Source organism: Gorilla gorilla, chromosome 13 (genome assembly GCF_029281585.2).
Source record: "Gorilla gorilla gorilla isolate KB3781 chromosome 13, NHGRI_mGorGor1-v2.1_pri, whole genome shotgun sequence".
Lineage (NCBI taxonomy): Eukaryota > Metazoa > Chordata > Mammalia > Primates > Hominidae > Gorilla > Gorilla gorilla.
The window spans coordinates 43,712,524-43,738,247 of NC_073237.2; the positions used below are offsets into that span (position 1 = coordinate 43,712,524).

The following is a 25,724-nucleotide window of genomic DNA, read 5'->3' on the forward strand; positions in this document are numbered from 1 at the left end:
AGGTTTTCCAAGTGACAAAAGGTTTGGCCACTTAGTAGACCTGCACAGTCCAATATAGTAACAGCCACATGTGGCTTCTCAGCACTAGTAATATGGTTAGTCCAAATTCAGATGTCCTGTAAGTACAAAATACATGCTAGATTTAAAAGACTTTGGGACACAAAAAAAAGAATATTAAATACCATGTATAATTTTTTATATTGATTACATGTTGAAATAATATTTTTGATAGATTGGGTTACATAAAATATATTATTAAAATTAATATAATCTATTTCTGGTTTTTTAATGTGGCTATTGGAAAATTCTGAATTACATATGTGGCTTGCATTTGTGGCTAAGATTATATTTCTATTTCACAGCACTGCTGTAGACACTCAAATAGTTTAGTGCCTAAATGGATTCTTTGGGGAGTATTGAGGTTTCTCTTGCAGCTGAAGCATTTTTCACAATCTACAATGGTATGTTTTCTCTTCCATATGGATCCTCTTAGGACCATTCAGTATAACTCATGGATGAATCTTTCATGACATATGTCACATGTGTATAGTTTCTCTCCTGTGTGGATCCTCTGGTGAACACAGAGGTCCCAACACTTCATGAAGCCTTCTCCATAAAGATTCTCTCTCCTGTGTGTGTTCTCCAATGGATGTCAAATCCAGATTTGGCTTGCTCACATGCTACACATTGGTACTGTGTCAATTCTATGGTACTTTGGCCCACAAAATGGCCAGTGAATCTCACTGTAACTCAGTGAAAATTAAAATGGAAATCTTTTTGTAAACTAGAATGAAGTGTAATTGCCTCAAGAAGGTCTGACTGCATGGCATCTCCTTGAGGACCTCCTTGGGTAACCAAGGTATTGCCTTGTCTTCTTGCTTTGGAACTGTTCACATTCTTCTGAGAAACTTCTCTACTGACACTGAATTTCTAGACTCCTCTTATGCCGGAACTTAGGAAAAAGATACCTCAACATCCAAACTTTTAAAATAAACTCCTTCTTTGCAATTCTTCACACCATTTACTTTTTCAGAATCAGAACTTTTTGTAACTGAGAACTCTGGACTATAAGGACTGGTATCTCCCAGTATATCCTCCAGTTCTTCGCAACTCTTCACAACACCTTCCTTTACAAAGACCTGGAGATCCCTCAACATAACTGCTCTATCACCAATTTATCAAGAACCTATACCTAGGTATAAATGTCTGGACTAAGTCACAGGGCAGAGTTCACACAGCCTCCTCTGAAGTTCTATGGGATCTGACTCCTCCAAATATATGAATTTTGTAAGCTAACTTACCAGGTCTCAGGGATGCAGTCCTGCAGCTCTGACCCAGGCCTGTGCCTAGATGTTAAATGATACCATGAAATATACAATCTCATCATCACTAATTGGGTGAGCCATTCTGAGAATCCAGTATCTGACTAAAGCCTATCATAGGGAGTCTACTTTGGTCTGTCCTGGAGAAAGAGTCACTAAATGTTTAGAAGCATTCTTATCTTCTAGCCTTCAATGTCTATACAACTGAAAATCAGCTTTCAAGTCGTATTTAAGCTATTTATATACCACTGAAGAAAGGCCAGGCTTCACCTAGTAACCTCGTAAGACCACACTCTGAGCCTAATGATTAGTTGAAATGACCAGTGTTGATGAATTTCTGACTGAATTTCTTCCAAAAAATACAAATTCATTAAATAATCCTTTTTTGCATGTGAAACTATATTGGTTTTCCTTAATTATTTATTTGTCATATGACTAGAGTTCTAGAGATAACAGATAACAGATCTATGGTTTTTATGGTCTCCTACATTTTTATGAAAGCAGTGGAATCCAAGAGAAAAGAATAGACATCACATTTACTTTTAATTCCAAGGGATTCACAAAACCACCAATGCTGATAAATGAACTCCAATTTTTTAAACTTTAAGTTAGGTCTCACTTACTCTTATCTGTGGATCCAGATTTTATTGTGTAGATAACGGAGTCTATGCTGTATTTTCAGCAAGAGTGTAGCATGAGTAGATTATAATTTTTGAAAGATGATGGCATCGATCAAATTACACATAGAGCCATTCAAATGGTTATACATTTGCCTTAAATTTAATTGAAACTATCCCCCTCAACGCACTTGAAATATATATTATTTATATTAATAAATATTATGTTTAATAAATATTATGATTTACATATTTCAAATGGGTTGAGAGGGATACTTTCAGGTTAATATTTATTTAAACCCCTACTTCAATTTGAATTAACTAGGGAATCTTAGGCAAGTCACTTAATGCCTAGGGATCTCAACATCCTCGTCTTCATAATCAAAAATCATAATAAGCCCATCTCTTATGTTGTTTTAAAAAATAAAGAACAGTATGTCAGTAAATTACATGCTTTTTCAAAAAGCTGGGATAATTCAAAACTTATGCTATAACATAAAGATAATAATGTTCTTCCCTCTTTCAGATGACGCTGTGTAAGCACAGGCATCAGAGTTAATGAATGCTGAAGCCTGGAATTTGCCTAAAACTAACTACAAACTCACCCTAACTCCTAAAAATCTCTAGTATTTTCCATCTCTTAGCTCAAAATCTGCTTTTCTTGTTTTCAAGCCATTGTTATTCTGGATCTGAGATCTACTCCTGCAAAATGAAAATTATTGTTGAATTCTGTATGATTTCATAAAGAGGTTACAGTAATTTGAATCATGCTAAAACTCAAAATAGTGAATTAGAAGAAAACATAACCACTGGAGAAGCAAAAGTCAAAGAAAATTTCACTGCACTTACATCTTCAAATTGAAAAAGCTTCCAAGTACTAAGCAAGATTTCTGACATAAAATAATTGCTGACATTTCTCAAAGGATAAAAAAATCCTATAACCTCTTAAATTGTATAAAACAAAAAAATTTATAAAATAAAAACAACTAGGCTTGCATCATTTCTAATTTGGCATCAGCATTCTTGTCTACAAACAACAAAACTGAATGAAGCAATGCATGTGGAGTTATAAGAGAAAGGCTTATAAAACTCAGTAAGTCCAAACACCTCCCCCAAAAAAGTGAGTAAAATATCAGAAAAGAAATATTTTCACACATAAAACTCTGAAAATTTTTCTTAAAGAGGTTCTCCAGTTAAATTAGAATGCATGATTGCACAGCCTTGTAACTATACTGAAAACACTGAATTACATACTTTGAAAGAGTGATTTTATAATATTTGAATTATATCCCAATAAGCTGTTATTTTTTTTTTAAAGATAAAACAATTGAAGAGGCCAGGCACAGTGGCTCGTGCCTGTAACCCCAGCTACTCTGGTGGCTGGAAGCCAGAAGATCACTTGAGGTCAGGAGTTTGAGACCAGCCTGAGCAATACAGAGAGATCCCGTTTCAAAAAAAAAAAACCTTAAAAAATAAGCGAAGCATGATGGCACACATTTGTAGTCCTAGCTACTCAGGAGGCTGAGGCAGGAGGATCACTTGAGCCCAGGAGTTTGAGATTACAGTGAACTATGATCTCACCACAGCACTCAAACCTGGATGACAGAAAGACATGTCTCAGGGAAGGAAAAGAGAAGGAAAAGAGGAGGGGAGGGGAGGGGAGGGGAGGCGGAAGGAAGGAAGGAAGGAAGGAAGGATTGATTGAAGAAATAAAAAGTATGTAGACTACAAGTAACTTTGGTATGCATGAATATCAGAACATACAATTATTTTTCAAATGTGACTATAAAGATTAAAGCAATTGCTTTGAAAGAATTTATGGAGAAGAAATGTAAAAAATAACAAAAAGAAAAATCTGTAACTAAAATTCCAGATAGTTTCAGCAAAGTTGGTAGGGAAAGTTTTTAGCAGAGTGAAAACAAAGTTAAGAGAGCATCTAAGATAAAATGTTTATAGCATACATGCCCACAAAACAAGAAAAGCAACAAAATAAAGCAGATCATAAAATAGCAAAATGAGCAGAGAATAGAGATACACAAATCACAGAAGAATAAGATTCATAATACTCAGTGTTAAAGAGTAGGTGGGGGAAATAAGCACTTTCATGTTGATATGTTGGTTCAGCCTTTGTGCAGAGCAAATTGACAGTATCTATGAAAATTTTATACCCCTTTTCCCATAAATTCTGCTTCTATGACCCCATCCTATAGACATACCCTTATCTATACTCAAAAGAAGATATTCCTATAATCCCAGCACTTTGGGAGGCCCAAGGTGGGTGAATCGCTTGAGCCCAGGAATTTGAGACCATACTGGGCAAAACCCCATCTCTACAAAAAATACAAAAATTGGCCAAGTGTGGTGGCATGAGCCTGTAGTCTCAGCTACTTGGGGGACTGAGGTGGGAGGATCACTTGAGCCCAGGAGGTTGGGGCTGCAGTGAGCCATGATCACGCCACTGCACTCCAGCCTGGGTGACAAAGTGAGATCACCTCAAAAAAGAAAAAAAAAGACAATATTATACTGTATGTGTTATCTTTTAAAGAGGAAGAGAAAAAAACACACGTCTGTCATTAGGAAAATGACTAAAATGTGACTCCTCTTAAACAGAATACTCTACAGCTGTTAATAAGGTTGCAAACAGATTTATGCATGTGACATGGAAAAATTACCATCACATATTATGTGGAAAAATGCAAGTTTAAAAACAAAATACATTTGAACGGAATATTCAATTCTAAAACACTTGGCATATGTGCATATAAATGTTTTTTATAGGTCTAGGAATGGGATTTCAATGTCACTGAGGTTAGTTGGTTCCTAATTCCACGTACCTGGATCTGACTTCAGATTACCCTGGTTTTCTCTATATCCTAGCAGAAACCAAGACCAAGATTTGAAGGAACCTTTAAGACTCCCTATTAGCCCTGAGTCCTTCCAGTCCTGCCATTTCCTACTTTTCACCAGGGCTCAATAACAAAAGTGAATTTTAAGAAAAGAAAAAAAAGACGACAAAAAGTAGTTTCACCACTGACTTCCACTACCTACAATTTCCACTGTTTGCACAACTTTTATTTTGTATTAGTTAAAAAATATTTATAATCTCAAAGTGCGAAAAAGGACTTTTTTTTTTTTTTTTTTTTTTTTTTTGAGATAGGGTCTTGCTCTGTCACCCAGGCTGGAGCACAGTGGTGCAATCATAGCTCACTATAGCTCACTGCAGCCTCGACCTCTCGGGCTCAAGCGATGCTCGAACCTAAGCCTCCCAAGTATCTGGAGCTATAGGTGTGCATCACCATACCTGGCTAATTTTTTATTTTTTTTAAAGACAGAGTCTCACTATGTTGCCTAGGCTGGTCTCAAACTCCTGGCCTCAAGCAATCCTTCTGCCTTGACCTCTCAAAATGCTAGGATTACAGGCATGAGCCACTGTGCCTGGCCCAGTGAGGAAGGACTTCCTGAACACAAATGAAAAATTCATGTCCTTTGTAGGGACATGGATGAAATTGGAAATCATCATTCTCAGTAAACTATCGCAAGGACAAAAAACCAAACACCGCATGTTCTCACTCATAGATGGGAATTGAACAATGAGAACACATGGACACAGGAAGGGGAACATCACACTCTGGGGACTGTTGTGGGATGGAGGGAGGGGGGAGGGATAGCATTAGGAGATATACCTAATGCTAAATGACGAGTTAATGGGTGCAGCACACCAGAATGGCACATGTATGCATATGTAACTAACCTGCACATTGTGCACATGTACCCTAAAACTTAAAGTATAATAATAATTAAAAAAAGAAAAATTAAACCTGATCTCCTGGATAGACAGTATGAGGAGAAATTGAAATAAACAATGAAATAACCATGGTGTCTTCTGCTTAGGACCTGTATTCAGTCACGGTTTAGCACAGACACAAAAACATGCCATTTAATTTGAAAAAGCAGATTTCTGAAGAACATTTTTAGGGACTGGAATTAGACTTTAGACAAGCAGACTGTATGAGTTTGAGGTACACAGGTACCCGGAAGAGTTAATTAACAAATCAAGGTAAAGACTTTAATCAGGGCAAAAAAGAGCTGATTAGATATTATGCCTAACTTATTCATAGTATAATGTGTTCAGGGGATAGCAACAAAAAAAGGCATATCCAGCTGCCTACTAGACATTTCCACTTCAGCATCTGAATTGTGCCTCATATTCAACACATCCAAAATTGAACCCATGCTCTCCCCCCGACACACCTGGTCTTCTAATGTTCCCTATCTAAATGTAGAGAAAGCCAGAAATCAAGGAGTCACCTTTGACATATCCCTTTCAGTCATCTACATATTCAATACACCACGAATGCTTCATCCCTTAAATATCTCACAAATCCCTCTACTTCCCCCATCTCTAGTGCAAGCAACCATCACCTCTCACTCGACTACAGCAACAGCCACCTAATCTCTGTGTATCCCATCTAGGTGCCTACCCCAAACCCAATACTTTCCATTTTAATCTTCATACTGCATTCCAAATGGCCTTTTGTGGAATCACTAACACCCACTAGATAAAACACTTCAGTACATTCCTTCTCCACCCAGGATAAAGACCCAAATCATCAAGATTGTCAATCATGCGCTGCACTGTCTGAATCCCACCTACCTTTCCAGCTTCATTTCATACCACTCTCCCCTCACTCTTAGCATTCTTTCAGGCCATCTTAACAGCCAATCTCCTTCCCACAGCAGGAACTTGGCACATACTATTTCCTGTAACTGGAAAGTTTTACCAACTCCTGTTTGCCTAGACAACTTTTATTTACTCCTTCGTCTCATCTTAGGTGTCACTTCCTCAGGAAAGCCTGCTTTTACCACCATGACTAAGTCAAATCTTCATATTAAAGGCATTCCCAACACAGTATACTTTGAATGTAGTTTCTATAACTAGGCAATTATGGCAATCTCTCCATTGAAACCAAAAGCATCATGAGTGCAATAACTATGTCTGCATTCCTCACCACAGTATCACAGCACCTAGCACAGAAATACAAGAGATAATAAATATACTCAGGAGAGCATTAGGGAAAAGAGTTAATGCATGCTGGGCTTAATACCTAGGTGATGGGTTGATAGGTGCAGCAAACCACCATGGCACATGTTTACCTATGTAACACACCTGCACATCTTGCACATGTATCCCAGAACTTTAAAAAAATAATAAATAAATATACTCAAATACGTTTAATTGGCCAGGTGTAGTGGCTCACATCTGTAATCCCAGCACTTTGGGAGGCTGAGGCAGGCAGATCACCTGAGGTTGGGAGTTCGAGACCAGCCTGACCAACATGGAGAAACCCCGTCTCTACTAAAAGTACAAAATTAGCCGGGGGTGGTGGCACATGTCTGTAGTCCCAGCAACTTGAGAGGCTGAGGCAGGAGAATCGCTTGAACCCGGGAGGCAGAAGTTGTGGTGAGCCAAGATCACACCAATGCACTCCAGCCTGGGCAACAAGAACGAAACTCTGTCTCAAAAAAATACATATATATATGTTTAATTAATAGATGGATGGATGGATACAGCTCAGGTACTATCTTGCTTGGCTCCAAAGGTAACCTCTGAAAGGTATTTCTAGTTCTATATTTACATAACTTTATAGATGCACACTGAAATTCATGTATCTGATCTCTAATATCAAAATTCATTATTTAGTTTTTTACAAAATAATATGAATGCTATTACTGGTTGTGTTTCTAAAAGGCCTTTCATTTAAGGGATCACACATTTAGCAAATAGGATAACTGTAAATACTGGGAAGATGAAATTCATGTAATATCCTTATATTATCAAGCAATGAATTCTATTGGGAAATGAAGTACTTTGTTGTTGTTGTTGTTGTTGTTGTTTTGGAGACGAAGTCTCGCTGTGTCACCCAGGCTGGAGTGCAGTGGCACGATCTTGGCTCACTGCAACCTCCACCTCCTGGGTTCAAGAGATTCTCCTGCCTCAGCCTCCCAAGTAGGAGGGATTACAGACACGCACCACAGGCCCAGCTAATTTTTTTTGTATTTTTAGTAGAGATGGGGTTTTGCCATGTTGGCCAGGCTGGTCTTAAACTCCTGACCTCAGGTGATCTGCCCGCCTCAGCCTCCCAAAGTGCTGGGATTACAGGCATGAGCCACTGCGCTCAGCCAGAAATGAAAGTAGTTTTTTTGTTGTTATGGGTTTTTTTTTTTTCATTTAACTTATCTTAATCTACATTCCTACAACATTAAAACCAACTTAAGATTCCTGATGGAATAAGAAAAGTAAGAGAGAAATATTCAGATGTATGCAGAGATTTAACTGCTATGAGGATTGCCCATGACATAGCTAAATCTACCACCCTGTAAATTAATTCCTAAGAGAGTCTTAGGAATATTAGATGGTTCCTATGACTTAATATTAAGAGCGGGGCAAGAAGTCCTATTTGGAAGATGCTGTTTCTTTCACTCCCCTCCATCTTAACTCACTTGTTATATATGAAAATCACTGAATAGCAATAAGATTTTTGAAACTTTGTAAATTCCGCCCTCCTCTCTCAAGCTGCTTCTAAAGAGTGGATCCAAAAACAGCCTTAAAAATAGAGGAGAAGAGGACTGAAATACATCAAGTATGTTTAAATCCATAAGCTCATTATAATTATTTTATAAGAAAATGTAACTGGTCACCACTGAAAGGATGCTTTAAAAAACCATTATTTTGGAATTTAGTAAATAAAAGAATTACATATATATCCTGCCTTTTCTATATAAATTATACCTCTGGGTGTAGATATGGGGAAGATTCTCTTTATAGAAGTATTTCAGGTAATAAGTGAAGAAAAAAAACATAGAATTAGAATGTCACCATTTGAAATCCCTAATGAATTAATGGATCTAGTCACTGAGCATCAACAGCTGCTAACATCATCAAAAATGAAAACAATCAGATACTATGTCCTCCTGAGAAAAGAACACAATCCCACCTAAGAAAAAGTCTCCCCCAAACTCCCAGGGTTGTTTTGAGACTTAAGTGGGGAATTTTAGGTAAAGCTCTAAAGCACAAGGCAGGGCACACAGTTTATATTCAAGAAAGGCTAGTTTTCTTCCTTAACCCTCTTCCCCTAGAAAACAAAGCAGTGGTTGTTTCTATTATTATTGCTGTTTAGAGAGATAATTTATAATTTAAAGAAAATATTCTGGGAGGTGGGGGAAGTCAAGGCAGTATCCCACCACCACAATTAAACAATTATATTTGACACTGATTCTCCATTCACTCAATCTCTCCTCCTTCTATCCCTGTCTGAGCAACATAGATCTAGTATTAGTCACTTGTATTTAAGCACAATTATGTTTCAAAGCTAGAGCTGAACGGCTGAGAAATACCTATTTCCATGTGGCTCTCCTCCAAATTCAGTTCCAGTGCAGAGGACTCCTCAGGAATAGCATTCCAGTCTCCTCTCTGTTTTGGAAATTACCACACCCTCTGCATTCATATGGTTACTGTATAAGTGATCCTAGCACACATATGCTCACACAATGAAGACACAGTGAGTAGAAAGTTAAATTGTGTCCCCCAAAAAGATACATCTAAATCCCAACCCCCAGTACCTATGAATGTGACCTTATATGGAAATAGGGTCTTTGTAGACATAATTAAATTAAGTATCTTGGGATGAGATCATCCTAGGTGGGTTGTAAATCCAATAACCGGTATCCTTATAGAGAAAGTACAGGGATACTGTATTGGAGACAAAGAGATATACAGATAAGTCAGCCATGAGCATACAGAGGCAGAGACTGAAGTTACAAGGCCACAAGGCAAGGAATGTCAAAGGTTTCAATCAACCACCAGAAGCTAGTAGAGAGGCATAGAACAGATTCCCCCACAGAGCCTCCAGAAGGAACCAGTCCTGCTGACACCTTGGTTTTTGGCTGCAAGGCATCATGAAATCATGAAATAATAAATTTCTGTTGTCTTAAGCCACGAAGTTTACCATCTTGTGTTAGAGTAGCCCTAGAAAACTAATACTTGGCAGAGCTGACTGATCCAGCTCCAGGTCCCACCATTGGAAGTCTGTAATTGTGGCCAGGAAATTCCAATCTCAGTCTGGCTGCCTCATATACAAGAGATGTTAAGCCAGGGGCAGGTGGTGCCCTGTGAACTAGGAGGCAGAGAAAGTCTGCAGGAAGAAAGAAGAACAAAACACACAGTTTATATCCCATTTGTTTCTGAGGCCTAGGTGCATATTTATTCTTGGGTCCTATGAGATACATACTCCTTTATCCAAAAAATTAATCCATTTTTGCTCACACTAGTTCGAGTGGATTTCTGTAACTGGTAGCCCAAAGAGACCTAATCCACACAGGAAACTGCTGCCAAAAGTCTACAATAAAGATCAGCTGGAATAAGTCCTTTCTTGGGCAGGTGCCAGGAAAAGATGAATTTACTCAAGAACCCTTAAAGAGAGCAAAGGAAACTTCAAAACTAAGCCACAAGCACAGTAGCAAGAGACAATGCAAAAAGGTGCCACAATTTTCACTAGGCATAAGAGCCAAGACCCACATCTCATACAGACTAAGAATCCCTAATCAAAAAATCCAAAATCCTAAATGCTCCAAAATCCTAAATTTTGTGAGCATTGATGTGACACCACAAGTTGAAAATTCCACACCTGAAGCCATGTGACAGGCTACAGACAAAATACAATTAAAACTTTGTTTCATGCACAAAGTTATTTAAAATATTGTACAAAATTACCTTCAGGCTATCTGTATAAGGTGTACATGAAATATAAATGAATTTTGTGTTTAGACTTGGGTCTATCCAAGATATCTCTTTATATATACGCAAATATCCCAAAATCCAAAAAATATAAAATCTGAAACACTTCTGGTCCCAAGCATTTTAGACAGGGGATAGTTAGCCTATAATGAGAGGGAGTATGGGTCAATTATGATGTTGAAGATTCAAAAAAAATTTTTTTTTAATTTTTAGTCAAGCTCTACCAACTACACTAACTAGAAAACACTCAGGCAGATTGCTTTTTGCTAGGTTAATATGGCATAATTACTACTGTGTATATGAATAACATGTATCAGATTCCCTTTGTTTGGGAATTATTTCATTACAACACTAAACACTGCTCATGTATGCTGGGTCTCTTTTTCAAAGACTACAAATAATGCTTGATACTTTGCTTTCAAAATATACCAAACATGAGGTACAAGACTGTACCCATATTTGACCAGGGGTAGAATTAAAAGGTTTTGGGTTTGGGTTGAAGAGAATGACATAACATCCCAAGAGGGATGCATCCCTAGGTGTCATGGGAACAAATGTGGCCAAGTCCCTTTTTAACTGGAAAGGATTTCAGATCCCTGAACAAGATAATTCATCAGTCTTAAGCATAGTAAGTCATCAGCAAACAAGAGAATGATAAACACTAGAAAAATAATCAAATCATTGTCTAAATTCATTATAAAACTATATGAGAAAACTATAAAACTATATGAAAGAGATAAACAGAGACAAGAAGACAAGGACAAAATAAACAGCTCTGAGAACTCCATGCTTAAATTAATGACCAAAAAAATGCTTCTTTAAAATAAAATCTAAGAGATGTAATGTTACTGAGCTTTTGCCTAACAAAGTTCTGTGCACTCATTTGTCTTCCATGTACCAAAAATGGCCTGATTTCTTCTGAAGCATTTTTCCATTATAAAAGTAACATGTGTTCAGTAGCCACTGTTCTTAAATCACCTAGAAACATCTTAGCATAAATACATGACTCTACAATGGAAGATTTTGTGACAAAGCCTTCAACCAGATCAACTAACTTAAAAAGAAATAGGGCAGAATGTGCTAGATCAGAAAAGTGGCTGGAACCACTTTTCTGATTAGGAACTGAAAGTTGAGAGAAATTCTGGGATTTTCAAGGGGGAAAAAAAGGATTGGGGAACAAAAGGAAGGAGAACATCTAGAAACAAGCTAATAAGCTTAAAAGGAATATTTAAAAGACAAGATGGGAAACAGACATGGACTAGCAACTCTGTCACTCTCTAATAAGAGTTAAATAAGCCATAATATCAATATAAATATAAACCTTGAAACCACATCAAATTCAGATAGTAATGCTCTGACACCCCAGCTGCAGATTAAAATGTGCTGTCTTCCCTAAACCTTGGAGGAAACCTCATAAAGGCATCCTTCCTTGGTTCTTCTTCTCCTGCCAAATAAAATAAAGAGAAAGAAGCTAAATAATACAGAAAAGCTTCAATAATGTAACAAGATATGAATATAGTTGCTAGCCATTTCCTACATAACAAAGCAATTAAGTTTCCCAAGGAACAGGGTCATCAATAAAAGAGAAGACCCTGAGAGACAAGAATTTTCTCCATAAATCATCCTAAATCTTAACTCCAAATGATTCTCAAAATCATTTTTAACCACTGAACCTTCATCAACCCATGATCAAAGACTCACTGAATCCAACAGCTTTACTTAGGACCCACTACAAGAATTTTTAATATCCTATGCTAAATTTCATTAAAAGGTAGACTTTAGAAGTCTCAGAAAATACACTTTAATACACTTTATATTCCCAAATACCTCGAATGCAGGTCCCTTCCCTGTCTGAGAGCACAAAAGGCATACAAATCAAGTGCTAGTCTAGTTTATCCAGAGTATAACCTTCTTACCAAGCACATTAAGACAAGAAATGGGGGAAGCAGTTGAGCTGAAATTACAGGCTGTCATGACACCTCAGTATCAAAACTGAATACCTGGTTCTGCAGGAGAGCAAGATTTTTTATTCACAATCCTGTTACTAAGCAACTGTAACAATGGTTGCATGAGCCTTCTAGAAGCCAGCACAGTTAAGGGGAAAAAAATTCTAAGGAAAGAAAAATGGTTTGGGACTCTATTCCAGGATACAATCAATGTAAAGACAAAAACAAACAAAACCAAAAACAATCTAAACTCAAAACAATTCCTGAAAGGTGTACAAAACTATATGCTACTATATATCTTTCACTTTATTTTCAGTTTCATTTCATTTCAAAATTCACATTCGACTGGTGATAATGATTTCCTTACTGTGTTTCTTTTGTGGTCCCCTTCTTTCCTTCACCCTCCCTAGGGAATAATTTTTTTTCAAATTTCCTTACTGATGAAAAGAACATTTTAGAGCTCTTAAATCCATTTCTTTGTTTACAGAAGCTATAAAAACGAGTTTACAATTGTTTCATGTTGCCTCAGCTTTGAACAGAGAACACTCTAGGACATGAAACTATTCCTTTGAAGAGAACAGTCTCTCAAGCACAGCCAGACCCTTTCCCAGCCACTCCCTGAAGTTTAGACAACCAGATCATTGCAAATGTCAAGTCTTTTTCAAAGTTAGACTATACAATGTAACCTGCTCTAAGCCACTGTTTCTCAAATTGTGGGCTTGGATTCAGGTGGGAGGGGGGCTTCCATACGTGTTCCAAAGGAATTTTATAGACTAGACTTACAAAGGATGAAGGAGCAAGTTATAAGGCTGGAAGACATGGGCACATCTACTTTTCCTTCCATCTTTCTTTCACGCTTTCAAAATCTGCTCTAAATGCTGAAAAAATTCAATAAGCTACATTCTCTAAACATCTATTCTATAGAAGGCTGTTTCTCACTATTGGCTTTTTCTATCCACCCCCCTCTCTCTTTCTCAGTTCCTGAAGGATAGTAGGCTAGAAGATAAATAGGCAAGATGGAAAGATAAAATTTTAGAATCATTTTTCTAAAGCAAAGATAAGCAATCATGGTGTGTCTCAGTTCCCAAAGTGCCTTTAGATTCCAATAAACCTCTAATTAAAGAGAAGTCAGAGACAAGTAGAAATTTAAATAATGGAAACTGAAGACCCAAACTGTCTCACCCAAAGTCATTCCCTGCATTTTATTGATTGATTGAGTGATTGATTGATTGATTGAGATGGAGTCTCACTCTGCTGTCCAGGCTGGAGTGCAGTAGTGCGATCTTGGCTCAATGCTACCTCTGCTTCCAGGTTCAAGCAATTTGCCTGCCTCAGCCTCCTGAGTAGCTGGGACTATAGGCATGTGTCACCAAGCCCAGTTAATTTTTTTTGTATTTTTAGTAGAGATGGGGTTACACTTTGTTGGCCAAGCTGGTCTCCAACTCCTGACCTCAAGCGATGCACCTGCCTCAGCCTCCCAAAGTGCTGGGATTACGGGCATGAGCCACCACGCCTGGCCCATTCTTGCCTTTAAGTCCCAAAGACACAGATGGTTTTCTGTCTCAGAAGATTCCCTGAGGTTCATTTTGGAGGAGGAGGCTATTTGAGTGTCTTGTTTTTAATTAGCTTGTTTCTTAAAATGGATTCTCATTTTGTTGGGGTTTTTTTTTTTTGTAAACATAAACGGTACAAAGTATAGTCTTCGTATTCACTACACACCACAAAGTTCTGCTACTTGAAATAAAGCAAATGAAGAAAAATATGTTTTCTGACATAAAAATAATTATTATATCCACTGGCAACAATAAGGAAAACTTAGCACTTATATATTTTATGATCAAATTGATTCAAAAATTAAATTGGTTAGCTTCAGCATCTATTCTGTCTATATCTCCCTGTGGATGACAATTTAGACAATATGAACATTCTCAGATAAGAAATTTTGTTTAAAATGTCCAGCATCCTTCCACTGTTAAAACTCCTATATTTGCTTATTATAAAATTCAAGGCTTTCTTCCACATGTTGGTCAAATAGCCAAAGAACCTTAAAAATTTATGGCCACCTATATGTATAAGATTAATGACTGAAACACTATCTATTGTAAAAGATTAGAAATAATAGGAAATTGATAAATTATGGCTCATCCACACAATGGAATATTATGCAGCTAGAAAAAAAATAGAAAGCTGTTTATATATTTTATAGAATGAGTTCTGAAATGGTTTGGATGTTTGTCCCCTCCAAATCTTATGTTGACATATGATTCTAAATGTTGGAGATGAGGCCTGGTAGGGGGTGACTGAATCACGGGGGCAGATCCCTTATGAATGATTTACTACCATCCCCTTGGTGACAAGTGAGTTCTTGCTCAGTTAGTTCACGTGAGATCTGGTTATTTAAAAGAATCTTGGACCTCCTCCTCTCTCTCTTGCTCCTGGCTCTTGCCATGTGACATGCCTGCTCCCTCTTTGCCTTCCACCATGACTGTAAGCTTCCTGAAGCCCTTGCCAGAAGCAGATACTGGCACCATGCTTCCTGTACAGCCTGTAGAACCGTAAGCCAAAATAAACCACTTTTCTTTATAAATTACCCAGCCTTAGGTATTTCTTTATAGCAATGCAAGAACAGCCTAATACAAGCTCCAAGATATATTTTTTCACTGAAAATGCAAACTAAAGAATACTATGTAATAGGCTACTATTTCTGTTAAGGAAGGAAAATATACATGTAAATACACATACACACAAATTTTCTATTATATATTACATAGAATATAATAAGACCTACTAACAGTTTGTCTTCCACAGGGGGGAAAAAACACAGATACTGGGATAGAACAGAGGCTTTGCCTAAAATATCCAATGTGAATATATTATCTATTCAAAAAAACACACTTTTTTTCTCTTTTGAGACCAAGTCTCGCTCTGTCACCCAGGCTGGAGTGCAGTGGTGCAATTTCAGCTTCAGCTCGCTGCAAGATCCGCCTCCCAGGTTCGAGTGACTCTCCTGCCTCAGCCTCCCGAGTAGCTGGGATTACAGGCATAAGTCACCACACCTGGCTAATTTTTGTATTTTTAGTAGACATAGGGTTTCACCATGTTGGCCAGGCTGGTCTCGAACTCCTGACCTCAAGTGATTCGCCTGCCTCGGCCTGCCAAAGTGTTGGGATTACAGGCATGAGTCACCGCACCTCACCCAAAAAACACATTTTTAAATTTAAAAATAACCAAGGTTACCCACAAATTATAATATGCAGAGATGACAGGATAATTCACTATCTGCAAAGCTTATACTTTGCACTTTACAATAGGGATGAAGAATTAATACTGATGTGTGAATGATACCTCACACCAGCATAATTTTCTAAGATTATCTTCTAGAATTAAAGGTATAATCTAACCTGCTCTAATTACACCTCAAATACACAGAAGATACTACATTGGCCCCATGAGCTGCTGATACTTTAACTTTTGAATATAAATAGTACAACTACACAATGCAATTACATTTTACATTTGCAGATTTTTAAGGCATTTGAAAACATGTGGGGTGGGGGGCAAAAAATACCATACCTGTATTTCACAAATAAAAAAGGTAAGGTAAAATCTAGGTGGCTTGCATAAGATCAACCAATAAATGAGAAAAAAAGAGACACATAAAAATCTTAACTTTTCAAAATTCTCCTCAAAACTACTTTTTTAATTGGTATACAATAGAATTATTCTAAAATTTTTGTGTTTATATGTGTGTATGTGAATGCACGTAGAAACAGAAAGAGAGAAAGTAGTAACTTTTCAGTCATGATCAAACCTTCACTTATTTAGAAATATCTGGGCATCTACTAAGCGTCAGAGAGTGTGCCAGATACCAAAATACAGGTTTAAAAATAACACACATAGGCACATATTGTGAAACAACAAGTAGCGCAGCAGAGAAGTGGGAAGTGTCTGGACAGGAAAGAGGACATCTGAGCACAGCCTGAAAGGATAACAAAGATGATGTCAGACAGAGAAGGGGAAAGAGCATGCCATGCTGGTGTGGAACACACACAAGGGCTCAGGAAGACTGAAGAGTTGTGGATGTCTAGAGAAGAGGGTTCATGGGGGGAAACACAACTTGAACAGAAGGCTGGATCTAGTTTGGGAAGGGCTTTTCCTTTTGCAACCACAGACTGCAAAAGGAAAACAAAAACCAAGCCAGGCATGCTGGCACACATTTGTAGTCCCAGCTACTTAGGAGGCTGAGGTGGGAGGACTACTTGAGCCCAGGAGTTTGAGGCTTCAGTGAGCTATAATAATGCCCGGGCAGCATAGCAAGACCCAGTCAGAAAGGAAACAGAGAAAGAAAGAGAGAAAGAGAGAGAGAGGGAGAAGGAAAGAAGGAAGGAAGGAAGGAAGGAAGGAAGGAAGGAAGGAAGGAAGGAAGGAAGGAAAGAAGGAAGGAAGGGAGGGAGGGAGGGAGGGAGGCAGGCAGGGAGGGAGGGGAGGGGAGGAAAAAGAGGGGAGGGGAGGGGAAGGGAGAGGAAGGGGAGGGGAGAGGAAGGGGAGGGGAGGGGGGAGGAAGGGGAGGGGAGGGGAGGGCAGGGCAGGACAGGGCAAAATTAAGACCAAGGTGCCAAAAAGACACAAAGAAATGATCTAAGGAAACAAGAAACGATTTATAAAGAAAGGTTAAAAGGCTAGGGGTTATTTAACCTAATCAACTTCAAGCCCAGGAATCTTTCCACAAATTTTTGTTGTTGTTGTTAAGATGGAATTTCACTCTGTCACCCAGGCTGGAGTGCAGTGGTATAATCTCAGTTCACTGCAACCTCCACCTCCTGGGTTCAAGTGATTCTCATGCCTTAGTCTCCTGAGTAGCTGGGATTACAGGCACGCATCACCACGCCCAGCTAATTTTTGTATTTTTAGTAGAGACACAGTCTCATCATGTTGGCCAGGCTGGTCTCGAACTCCTGACCTCAGGTGATCCGCCCGCCTCAGCCTCCCAAAGTGCTAGGATTACAGGCGTGACCCACTGCATCCGGCATGCTTCCACAAATTGATAATTACAGCTGTACTCCATCTCCACTGAAGGCAGGGAAAAAAATTAAGTACTCAGCCCGATGATACTATAATAAAGGTGAGTGAAAAACACTGGAAAAACAAGTAGCTCCACCGAGGAGGAGGGAGGCTTGGTGAGAGGTGAGGGAAGGGGGCAAAAGCCCAAATGATTTGAAGTAGTCAAAAATTAGGACATATAGATCGAGACAATTTCTTGAAGCAAAGAGTAACAACTCTTTTTCAGGGAGTATTTTATAACAGAGGCTCACTGGTTCAAACATGGTCCTGTTTGACCATTTCTGAATGGAACCCTCTTATTCCTTATTGTCCTATTACCTCAGTCTGTAAATGGACTAAATACGGTCATACCAAACAAATTCAAAGAACAAAACATTATTAACTTTGAAAAATCAGGGGAAGACATCCCTAAATCACAAAATATTTGAGAAATAAATGCCATTATTTTCTAATACACTAATGCCAAGGCCTGGCCAAGTAATGCCACTACAATGTATAAACTATACCACTGTGGAAGAAGCATTGCTTATGGACAACCTTCTTTCTTAAAATGTCAGGAATCTGCATTACATTTTTGAATTATAAACTGTTTAGCTATTTTCTTCTTAAAAAGGGCAACGACAAATTTAAGTAGAGCCCCAAAACTTAAGTACCGCAAATGACCACAAATTCTGAAACTATAGGGTTTAAATTAGCATGATCTTTTCATATATGAAACAGCAACTCATGACATTTTAAGAGCAAGAAAAACAACTGGCAAGTAGGATGAATGCTGACTCTTAATAGGGATTTAGTGAATTTTTTTTCCTAAAAACTCAAATCATTAACTGACCAAACACTGAAGAAAAAGTACCTGGTTGATGGAATCAAGTTGAGTATCCCATTGAGAACATAGCTGAACTCTGCATGATCCTGAGCAACGAGTGCCACCAGACCTTCACAGCAGGCTGTTCGAACCACTACATTGTCACTGCAACACTTCTCCCACAGCAAGTTCAAAGCAGGAGTCTGAAACCAAACCAGTGATTAGAAGACAATTCTGATGAGCAGCAAACACACACACACACCTTTGGTCATTCATCAATGAGTAATTTGTTCACAGTAGGCTAGCTTTCCTTTATAAAGATGATGCTGTTGTCACTCTGTTCCTAGAATAAAATGAAGTCAATTTTCCAAGAGAGGTAATGGATGTGTTTTGATACAGCAACTCTCTCTCACCTGGTATCATGGCTATAAAACAAGGCTGGCTGCAGGCAGAGGTATGACCCGAGTTCAAGCAACACAACAAAGCTAAAACTTGGCTCTAGCACATTGCTCTAACCAAACAATTTAACCAGACACTAATAGTATATCAGCTAGCCTAAGCTGAACTCCAAATACTATTTATGCCATAAGCCTTCAATGACAATAACAGTTATTTTCAGAAGATGTTCCTTCTCTCCTACTACCAACCTCTATCACCTACATGCACCTTACCACCACCCACAATGCCCCTGCCACAATTTCTTGAAGTCTAACGTGGGCCCAGATATAAAGAGAGAAGTAGGACAGGCCACCAGCAAGCTGCTCATTCCATGGCTACCAAAAAAAAAAAAGCCTAGGAAAACTGTTTGCCCAAGAAACAAACTGTGACTTTCCCCCCTCACACTGTGACTCTGTCTTCACTGATAGAAGAGCATGAGAAGGACATATAAGTAAATATAAGTTTTCATTTTAGAATACCCTATCAAAGTAGGGGTTCTAGCTTTTATAACTTTCTCAGGAATCCAGGACCACCAAAATGGTTCACTACTAACAATAAACCTATATGACTATATTGCGGATAAAGTCCATTTAGACTTAAACACAGTTGTATTAAAAAAAAAAAGAACAAATAATGAAGCAATTTTTCCTTTTTCCTGATGCAACTTATTAGGGAAATATATAATTTGGGGAAAATTAATATCCCGGCTCCCAAAGAATAACTATTAATAAAAGAATGAAAATCAAGGCCAGGCACTGTGGCTCATGCCTGTAATCCCAACACTTTGGGAGGCCAAGGCGGGTGGATCAACTGAGGTCAGAAGTTCGAGACCAGCCTGGCCAACATGGTGAAACCCAGTCTCTACTAAAAATACAAAAAACTGGATGGGCGTGGTGGCACACACCTGTAGTCCCAGCTACTCGGGAGGCTGAGATATGAGAACTGCTTGAACCCAGGAGGCGGAAGTTGCAGTGAGCTGAGATCGCGCCACTGCACTCCAGGCTGGGCGACAGAGCCAGACTCTGTCTCAAAAAAAAAAGAAAAGAAAATCAACATCATTTTGTACCCACTTTCCCTCTGTAGCTGGCTAAGAATCTTTTCTATCTTAGCATCCCACTATTAAAATAACAATACAGTTAACAATCACTACAGGAAGGAAATATTTACATTCCACTTCTCCTTTTATTCAGAAGGACACTGTGTTCAGCTGTACTGACAATATCAAAAGGTTCTAAATGTCATCACTCTATTATTACACCGGAAAAACAAAACAAACAAATAAATAAACTGCTGCCTCAGGTAAGACTGTGTAAGCATTCATTTTTAGTAGAAGAGGAAACAGTTACAGGGATTTGGCATTCAATAAATCCTGGCAGTTTAAGTAAAATCACTAGATCTTCTCAAAGTACACAATGTGATTATAGGCAGGATTAGGATCAGAGTTCTCAGAAAACCTAATTTATATGACTACATGCAAACACCAGAAAAATGCCAATTAGTGAAGTGTGTCCTACACTTACTTCAACATGTCTGCAGAAGCAATGAAGAAATGTAACTTGGAGCAGCTAATCAAAAAGAATGTGAGACAAAGGAAATCAATTTATTTCTTCTGTGAAAAAAAAAATCTTATTTCCATCACTTATGTTCCCTATAGAGGACACCTGAGAACACCTCTCTTAAGAAGAGTTTCCCAACTAGCAGGTCAAAACACACAACACTGATCAACCAAACCCCAAGTGGTGTATCTCAGTAAGCTGGCATTGCTTCAACTCTGAGCATTCACCTGCTGTTTGTGTAAGATGGAATTTTTCAGCTTTGACTGTCACTGTATGACCTTTCCAACTAAGAACTCACAGCTGGGGCTGAGCTGAAGCACGAGAAATCTACATCCAAACAGAGCCACTCTGTTCATTCTCTTCATTACCAAAATAATTCCCTCAGAGGTAACTCTATCAATCTTCTCTAAAGCATGCTTTCTCTCATTCCACCCATATTATTTTTCATTAATAGTCATAAGAATACTCCTCTCCAGCCCTTCACTCCATGTCTCATTCCTAGAGTGTTTTAATCAATTTAAAACTTTTTTATTGCTATATATTAAAAAAGCAAACAAATAAACAAAAAAGGCAATGAAGTTCTCACAGTTCAAAAGCATTTCTACTGTGATCTGAACTATCAGGGAAACAAGACAGGTGCATATGTGATCCAGCTAGTAGCAATCTTATCTGAAGAGAATTAAAGCATAAAGTTAAACACAGACCTGATTTGTAGATTGGTGAATCTTTTCTGAAAAACCATTTTCCTTTAGGACTGCAGCAATAAGATGACCCACAGCCTTAAAAAGAAATAAAATTAATGAACACAGTCCCTTAGAAGTTCTTTCCAAATATCAATACTAGTTGATATGAGTATGCCAGGCAGTCAATTAGGATTAAGTAAAATTCCCATTAACTAAGTGTGTGCTATGTAGAAGGCATTGAATTAGGCACTCCACATGCACAATTTCTAATCTTCAGAATAGCCCTCAAGGTAGGCATATCTATCCCAGGTTACCAATAAGCAACTATAGTGCATAGAGGTTAAGAAAACTGCCAGATTTTTGGTTCAAATTGCTGTCAGTATCAGAAGATAACTTGAGATTGCTTACTCCATTAAAACATGAATGAGAAAGCCCATAGTTTTTAAAATCATCTTTGCACTGAAACGAAATCCATCATGCTTCATCACACTGTTAATGAATATGAAGAATATGTCTTAGAGCCAATAGGCTAGCAACAATCATTGCCATTCTGTGTACGGGTTGGAAAAAACTTCACTATTGCAACAACTGTCCATCCTGCACTTGGGACCAAATTACGGTATAGCTGTGAATAACTGTCAGTCCTGCAAAGTCTCCAGAACAGCTCAAATAAAAACACAGCACCCACTCCTTCCTCATTTTTCTCTTTGTATTTCACACATTGGAACTGATTTAAGACCGTGGTGCTTGTGGTCTAGTTTTGTGATATAAGTCACTCATTTACATGAATATTAAGTTTAGTCCAACTTACTGTCTCTTATCTCCTAGTAAAAGGAATAGTAATAAGAACTGAGCACCCATGGATAGGTTGAGCTCTTGTTTTACAAAATATACCATATTTCATTGAATGGAACTGACCAGGAATTGCAAGTTGCACCATTATACTGTGTACCACTAAGAAAGAAAAAAGGCTGCCAATTAGTCTATGATATACAGTGCTTCTTATAAGTTAGAATTTTGATTTTATAGTCACACAAGAGTTCTTTTAGACTCGTGTAGAAAATCATGCCCAAGTTCACAAATGTGCAGGCAATACCAACTGTATCTCAACTGCTGCCATCAATTACTAGAGGCAATCCAATTTCAAAGATGTTAAAATCTGAAAAAAAGTGTGTGAATCAATGAAATATGGTGCTAACATCGAGCAGTGGTTACAGAAGAACAATAAGAAATATTTGCAAAGGACAGGACACAATCACAAGAACCTAATAAAACTAATATGAAACACAATAGGGACAAAGAAAAAGCTATAGTTCATATCTAGAAAAAGAACTAAAAGAAGAGAAGCTTAATTCCCCATTCCCCACCAGGTTCAATTTATCTAATATACTTTTCACTTCATCTTCTAACAAATCAGAGATACTAGCCTAAACTGATTTTTTAAAATACAAAACCCAAGGATAAATCAGCCTACATTGCTACTTAAGTGTTCTATAACAGAATTCAAATAGCCATCCTACACTAAACAATATAAATATATATATATTTTTTTCACCTAATTTAACAGTAACACCTATGGGCATTTATTGATTATCTATGCTAACAAAGAGACTCCAGGCACAGAAAAATAAAACTGTGAATAGTATCCTCCAAGCCTTCATCTTCTTCTTCATGGTAAGGACCTGCAGGATATGACTCCAACCCAGCCAGGTAGAAGGGAATCTTGCATAAGGAGTGTTCTACTCCTCATGGAAGGGTTCCCCACTACCCAGCTAAGTCAATTCCCACAGCAGACATCTCCGAAGTTAATTGTTGAAAGTATCCAAGGTGCTGTACGTTGTTAAGTCTTCAAGATGGCTTCTGCTGGTCTGTTAGCTTTACTCTCACAAGAAAAGACAATAAGCTATTATGATACCTTGATTAACCAGAATGTTTCTAGTTAGCTAAAGGCTACCCAGAAAGCCATCTTTGTTTTAACTATTTAATTATTGAAAAGCTCTTTAAAGTTATCACAATCTTCTATCTTAGTAGATATATCAAATTTTTTAATCCAGGATATTTTACTTACTAAATGTCATTATTATAAAAATCTATATAAGGGGTAGGATATGTCTTCTTAAATATTAATCCCTCATACTGTTTGGACATATAACTGTTTACCTCTGTTCCCAATAATTATAGGCCAAAAACAAACAAACAAACATATTCAGGGGCCTACTAGTTAATCAAGGTTTTATTATCTCTAGGAAGAAAAGTATGATATATAAACAGAAGCTGAGATTGATCAATTTCAAATATTTGCTTTCCTATGTCAAATATATATTTTCAAATTAAATACATATTTAAAGTTGTTTCATAAAATAATATAAATCTCTACATGTAGAATAAAATACTTAATATTAAATATATAAAGTTCAGTTAACAATCCACAGAACAGGTTTATTTGTTACCATGAGCAAAAATAAACAAACAAAATTACCTGTGATTGGATAAGAGAATTTGGAAATTCAAACCTTTTCCTGATATCATCTGACATTTTTGCTTCTCTTACATGTATGTGGGCAGCTTCTGTAACCAAAACAAAAGAATATTTGTTAGTCTTCCAACTGGTCTGAATTGGGGCTCCAATTAATTATTCCTCAAATAATGTGAATGTAATCCATTCCAAAGACAACAATGGAAATAAAGCACAGGGCTCTGCAGAGTAATCCTTGGCATAACTTCATTGTCATCCAGCACTCAAATGTCATGATTGATAAATAAACTAAAAATGCCCAACAGCTCTTGGTTTTTCCCATGAGAGCTAATCCTGAAAAAAGATGAATTTGCACTACGGAAATGAAAAAAACATCCAAAAGTTCAACCACACATTTGAAATAGAAATTAATTCTTTTGTGGATCAAAACTTATAAGGGAGAAAGAGTCAAACAGTCATAAAATTACTTCATCTATGCCTCACTTTGGCACAAGCTTTCATCTAAGCACTAATCCAACTGCTAGTGACAAGTGTGAAGCCCAGGTGAACTTTTTTCAAGAAGTATAGAAAAGACCTAGAAGTTCGCACGTTAAAACAGACTGTTTGTTTCCTAAAGGAGGAACAAGCAAACAATTAGCACCAACTTTTAATATTTATATCTCACTTATCATTCCTACTGGGCTCACAAGAAAAGAAAAGCGAAAGAGAGAAAGAGAGAGGAAAGAAGGAAGGAAGGAAGGAAGACAGGCAGGCAGGCAGGCAGGCAGGCAAGCACGCAAAAGGATGGGGAAGGCAGGTGGTAAAGCAGGACCATGGAACTAATAAGAGGATTTCCTAAGGATCCCAATTTATCCCATTTCCATGAAGCACTGAACCTATCAATTACATTACTTTGAAAAACAGGGTCCTCTAGGTCACCTACTTTTATAATATAATTAAAATTAAAATTTATGTCAATAAACAGCCCTAGATTAACTTATAACAAGCAGAAAAACCAAGTTCCCTTGATCTCAAAAAACAAAGCATATTGTAATGAACTAGCAGCCTTTTCTAACTACAGGTTGAGCAACCCTAATCTGAAAATACAAAATTCAAAATGTTACAAAATCTGAAAGTTTTTGAGCACTGACGTGACACTCAAAGGAAACGCTCATTGGAGCACTTTGGATTTTCAGATTGGATTTTCAACCGGTTTAAAGTATATGCAAATAGTCCAAAAAAAATTTTTTTTTAAATCCAAATCCAAAACACTTCTGGTCCCGAGCATTTCAGATAAAGAATACTCAATCTGTACTTTCCACCCTTTTATCCAAAGCTAAACTCCCTGAATGGGTAATTTATCCTGGTATTTTTCTTCAACATCTATGTCCAACTTTCCTCCCTGAATTTGACATTCCACAACACTAAAACAACTTGTTCTAAGATTGCAAACTATTTTCCTATCTAAATCTAGGTCAAAATTTTTTAACTTCCCAATTGTGTCAATCACAACTTTCTTGTAGTTTTCTCCTCCTTTGAATTCCATAATACTCACAACAGAGTCTCCTAAAGTGTGTCCCTGGGAAACACAGGAAAAAAATATCTCCATGGGTGAAAGAAAGATTCTATGGGGACATATATTTCTATCTTGAAATTCATTCACTCATTTAACAAATACTTATTAGTTGCCTATTGTGTGTCCAGCACAGTTCTAGGTGCTTGAGTTATATCAGTGAACAAAATAGGCAAAAAATCTCTGCATTTATGGAGCTTACAGTCTAGTAGAAAGCAGCAGATAATTTTTTAAACAAATAATACATAAAATATGTTAGAAGATGGTAAGTGCTAATAAAAAAAAAGTGAAGCAGAATAAAGGAGATGAGAAATGGGAGAAGTGCACACCTTCCATTTTAAATATGGTAGTCCAGGTCAGTCTTTTCTAGAGAGGGTGGCATGTGAACAGACTTAAAGGAGGAAAGGAAGTTAGATTAGCCAAACAGATATCTAGGGGGAAGAGTGTCACAGGCACAGGAAAAAGGCCTAAGCT

The 25,724-nt window shown here is 37.6% G+C and overlaps 1 protein-coding gene and 1 non-coding gene across 4 annotated transcripts in view; both read right to left on the minus strand.

Annotated features, from left to right (window-relative positions):
• Positions 1-25,724, minus strand: part of FOCAD (focadhesin) — a 312,606-nt gene that overhangs the window by 257,803 nt on the left and 29,079 nt on the right. For all 3 annotated transcript variants that reach the window (XM_019034046.4, XM_063696326.1, XM_063696327.1), the window contains 3 exons: positions 23,702-23,790; positions 21,244-21,318; positions 18,594-18,748 (listed from right to left, as the gene is read on the minus strand). In XM_019034046.4, the coding sequence (XP_018889591.3) occupies positions 18,594-18,748; positions 21,244-21,318; positions 23,702-23,758 (287 nt within the window). In that variant the 5' untranslated portion in view covers positions 23,759-23,790. The remainder of the gene's footprint in view (positions 1-18,593; positions 18,749-21,243; positions 21,319-23,701; positions 23,791-25,724) is intronic.
• On the minus strand, positions 22,899-23,008 carry MIR491 (microRNA mir-491). Its single transcript, NR_106409.3, has one exon. It is a non-coding gene; the product is annotated as a microRNA mir-491 (primary transcript).